Below are 5,000 nucleotides of genomic sequence, written 5' to 3' on the forward strand. Positions count from 1 at the left end.
GACTCTGTACCGGTACCCCCTGTATATAGCCTCCACATTGACTCTGTACCGGTACCCCCCTGTATATAGCCTCCACATTGACTCTGTACCGGTACCCCCTGTATATAGTCTCCACACCTCCTGCGGGTCTGTCCTCGTCCTCCAGCTGTAGGTCTTGCTGGGGTGTAGTCGTCTGGGGAGGTCGATGTGAGACTGGCTCTCAATGGCCTCCAGTAACACCTTTCTACCTGCCTCTAACAGGCTGTCGAGCCCGCTCAACACCTCACCTACACACACACACACACACACACACACACACACACACACACACACACACACACACACACACACAGAGAGAGAGAAACACACACACACAGAGAGAGAGAGAAACACACACACACAGAGAGAGAGAAACAGACTCAGCATTAGATTCCGTGTAGGACCTTTATGAGGAAGTCACATTTAAACCATTTCCTTTTCCGCCTCCCTCCCTCCCTCCCATCCCCTCCTCCCTCCCTCCCTCCCATCCCTCCCTCCCTCCCTCCCTCCCTCCCTCCCATCCCCTCTCCTTCTCCCTCCCCCTCTCCTTCTCCCCCCCTCCCATCCCCTCGCCTTCTCCCCCCTCTCTCCCATCCCCTCTCCTTCTCCCCCTCTCTCCCATCCCCTCTCCTTCTCTCCCCTCCTCCTTCCCCCTCTCCTCTCGCCCCTCCATTCCCATCCCCTCTCCTTCTCTCACGTCCTCTCCTCCTCCCTCCCTCCCATCCCCTCTCCTTCTCCCCCCCATCCCCACCTCTCCTCCCCACCTCTCCTCCCCTGCTCCTTCCCACCTCTCCTCCCCCTCCTCCTCCTCCCCCTTCCCCCTCACCCTGCTCCAGCTGTATTCTGTCCATCTCTAGTGAAGCCATGTCGCTGAGTAGAGTCATCCCTTCCAGGGCCCAGACCTCCAGACACCCAGGACTGGTCACGTCTCTCCCCAGCGAGGAGGCCTCTGTCTGGAGCAGGGTGGGTAGGGCAGGTGGGGCAGCCTGGGGCATCTGACTGGCAGCCCACAGTGTCATCATACCGACGTTTCGAGGGGAGGGAGGGGGGAGGGCAGGGAGAGAGAGGGGGGAGGAGGAGAGGACGCGTGAGTGTCGGGGCCGGGTCTAAAGGTCGGTCGCTCGGAGCTTGCCGTGGTGCATGATGGGTAATGGGCGGGGCTCGATTTCTTTGTGACCTCTGGTTTAGTCTCCACTTTCGGGACGGACGGCGGAAGCTGATAGGATCCACGGCAGCCGTAGGTCAACACCTCCATCTTGACCGCTCCTGCCTCCTCCTCTTCCTCCTCTTCCTCCTCCTCGGTCTGTTGTTCTTGTGGCTGTGTGGGGGGTAGAGGAGGACAGGGCTGGGGGACTGTGGGGAGGCTAACACTGGTGTGTTTGTGTGGCAGAGGAGGACAGGGCTGGGGAGTTGTGGCGATGCTGGTGTGTAATTGTGGGTGTGTAAGGCTGGGATGTGTGTGTAATTGTGTGTGCGTGTGGCTGAGATGTGTGTGTTTGAAGCTTGACTCTCCGTCTCTCTCTATTCGACTGAGGGTTGGAGGGCTGGAGATTCGGAGTAAAGGGTCCAGGGCTGCAGGACTCATGCCCAGCTGGGGTGGCTCCCGATCGGCGGGGTCGTGCTTCAGAGCGGTCCCTTGGTCTGGCCGGAGCTCCAGGACCCGAGGCGTCGCGTCTGGAGCTGTGGCCCGGGGCAGAGGCGCTAGGGAGGAGACCGAGGGGCGTGTGTTACCCCCTGCTGGATGGCGAGGGGGGAACAGGGCGCTGAACGGAGCGGTGATGGACTGGTAACGGTAACCAGGGGTGATATCTGTCCACACACACACGCGCACAGGGTCAGATAAATAATACACATGATCCCTCTCATCAAGCACTGGTGTATCTAAACAGACTGGTTATATACAGACAACACAACAGACTGGTTATATACAGACAACACAACAGACTGGTTATATACAGACAACACAACAGACTGGTTATATACAGACAACACAACAGACTGGTTATATACAGACAACACAACAGACTGGTTATATATAGACAACACAACAGACTGGTTATATATAGACAACACAACAGAATATAACAGACTGGTTATATATAGACAACACAACAGAATATAACATAATAGAATTTAACAGAATAGAACAGAATAGAATATAACAGAATATAACAGAATAGAATAGAACAGAATAGAACAGAATAAAACATAACAGAATATAACAGAATAGAATATAACAGAATATAATATAACAGAATAGAATATAATAGAACAGAACATAATAGAACAGAACATAATAGAACAGAACAGAATAGAATATAACAGAATATAATAGAACAGAATATAATAGAACAGAATAGAATAGAACAGAACATAACAGAATATAACAGAATAGAATATAACAGAATAGAATAGAATAGAACAGAATAGAATAGAACAGAATAGAACAGAATAGAACAGAATATAATATAACAGAATAGAACAGAATAGAATAGAATAGAACAGAATAGAATAGAACAGAATATAACAGAATAGAACAGAATATAATATAACAGAATAGAATATAACAGAATAGAATATAACAGAATATAATAGAACAGAATAGAATAGAATATAACAGAATATAACAGAATATAACAGAATAGAACAGAATATAATATAACAGAATAGAATAGAACAGAATATAATATAACAGAATAGAATAGAACAGAATAGAATAGAACAGAATAGAATAGAACAGAATAGAACAGAAGAGAATATAACAGAAGAGAATATAACAGAATATAACAGAATTTAATATAACAGAACAGAATAGAATAGAATATAATAGAACAGAATAGAATATAATAGAACAAAACAGAACAGAACAGAATATAATAGAACAAAACAGAACAGAACAGAATATAATAGAACAAAACAGAACAGAATAGAATATAACAGAATAGAATATAACAGAATTGAATATAACAGAACATAACAGAATAGAACAGAATAGAATATAACAGAATAGAACAAAACAGAACAGAACAGAACAGAATAGAATATAAGAGAACAGAATATAACAGAATAGAATATAACAGAATAGAATATAACAGAATATAATAGAACAGAACAGAATATAATATAACAGAATAGAATATAATAGAACAGAACAAAACAGAATAGAACAGAATATAATATAACAGAATAGAATATAACAGAATAGAATATAACAGAATAGAATATAACAGAATAGAATATAACAGAACATAACAGAATAGAATAGAACAGAATAGAATATAACAGAATTTAATATAACAGAATAGAACAGAATAGAATAGAACAGAATAGAATATAATAGAACAGAATAGAATATAGAATATAATAGAACAGAATAGAATATAATAGAACAGAACAGAATAGAACAAAACAGAATAGAACAGACAGAATATAGAATATAATAGAACAGAACAGAATAGAACAAAACAGAATAGAATATAACAGAATAGAATATAATAGAACAGAACAGAATAGAACAGAACATAACAATAGAATACAACAGAATAGAATATAACAGAACATAACAAAATAGAACAGAATAGAACAGAATAGAACAGAACAGAATAGAACAGAACATAACAATAGAATATAACAGAATATAACAATAGAAAATAACAGATCATAAACTGGGTGGTTCGAGCCCTGAATTCTGATTGGCTGACAGCCGTGGTATATCAGGTATGACAAAACATTTGTATTTTTACTGCTCTAATTAGCATTTTAACAGGATGCTCACCTGTGTAGAGTCGGTGAAAGGGGACGGGTGGTCTGTTTCTCCCCCCTCTCTCTCCCCCCCTCCTCCTCCTCTCCCTCCTGCTTGGGTCTCAGAGGGGAGGAGGGTCTCAGGGGGGAGGCAGAGTGTGGAGCGGGGGGGCGAGGGAGTGGAGAGGAGGGGTGAGACCTCTCTCTCTGGACCTCCTGGTGTTGGAGACTGAGCCTGGGGGAGGACAGGGGGGTGAGGGAGGAGGTGGAGGGGGGAGGCGAACGGAGGGGAGTTTTATGGCAGTGGAGGGAAGGGGAGGGAGTGGGGCGTGGCGAGGGGCGGGGTTTGGGCTCGGAACTCCTCTTATTGGTCTTCTCTTCTAGCTCCGCCCTCTGTTCACTGGCCTTCAGACGCTCCTACAACAGAGAGAGAGAGAGAGCGGGGTGAGGGTGGGAGAGAGAGCGGGGTGAGGGTGGGAGAGAGAGCGGGGTGAGGGTGGGAGAGAGAGCGGGGTGAGGGTGGGAGAGAGAGAGGGGTGAGGGTGGGAGAGAGAGCGGGGTGAGAGAGCGGGGTGAGGGCAGGAGAGAGAGAGTGTGAGAGAGCGTGTGTGTAACCTTGTGTTTACTTGCAGTGTGTGCGTTAGGGGTGTGTGTCTGTGTGTCCTCACCAGCAGTTAGGTGTGTACCAGGCCGTGTACCAGGTGTGGGTGTGTACTAGGTGTGTACTAGGCGTGTCCTAAGTGTGTACTAGGCATGTACCAGGTGTGTACTAGGTGTGGGTGTGTACCAGGTGTGTACTAGGTGTGGGTGTGTACCAGGTGTGTACTAGGTGTGGGTGTGTACCAGGTGTGTACTAGGTGTGGGTGTGTACTAGGTGTGGGTGTGTACCAGGTGTGTACCAGGCTGTGTACTAGGTGTGTACCAGGTGTGGGTGTGTACTAGGCGTGTCCTAAGTGTGTACTAGGCATGTACCAGGTGTGTACTAGGTGTGGGTGTGTACTAGGTGTGGGTGTGTACCAGGTGTGTACTAGGTGTGGGTGTGTACCAGGTGTGTACTAGGTGTGGGTGTGTACTAGGCGTGGGTGTGTACCAGGCTGTGTACCAGGCTGTGTACCAGGTGTTTACCAGGCGTGGGTGTGTACCAGGTGTGGGTGTGTACCAGGTGTGGGTGTGTACCAGGCGTGGGTGTGTACCAGGTGTGGGTGTGTACCAGGCTGTGTACCAGGTGTGGGTGTGTACCA

General features: G+C 46.8%; 1 protein-coding gene across 1 annotated transcript in view; it reads right to left on the bottom strand.

The window, feature by feature from the left end:
- tnrc18 (trinucleotide repeat containing 18) overlaps window positions 1–5,000 on the bottom strand; it is a 94,673-nt gene that overhangs the window by 44,001 nt on the left and 45,672 nt on the right. The window contains 5 exon segments of the mRNA XM_045716093.1: window positions 118–266; window positions 845–1,064; window positions 1,196–1,336; window positions 1,595–1,781; window positions 3,794–4,176. Of these exon segments, the coding sequence (XP_045572049.1) occupies window positions 118–266; window positions 845–1,064; window positions 1,196–1,336; window positions 1,595–1,781; window positions 3,794–4,176 (1,080 nt within the window).

The sequence above is a fragment of the Salmo salar genome, chromosome ssa03 (genome assembly GCF_905237065.1).
Source record: "Salmo salar chromosome ssa03, Ssal_v3.1, whole genome shotgun sequence".
NCBI classification, from domain to species: Eukaryota; Metazoa; Chordata; class Actinopteri; order Salmoniformes; family Salmonidae; genus Salmo; species Salmo salar.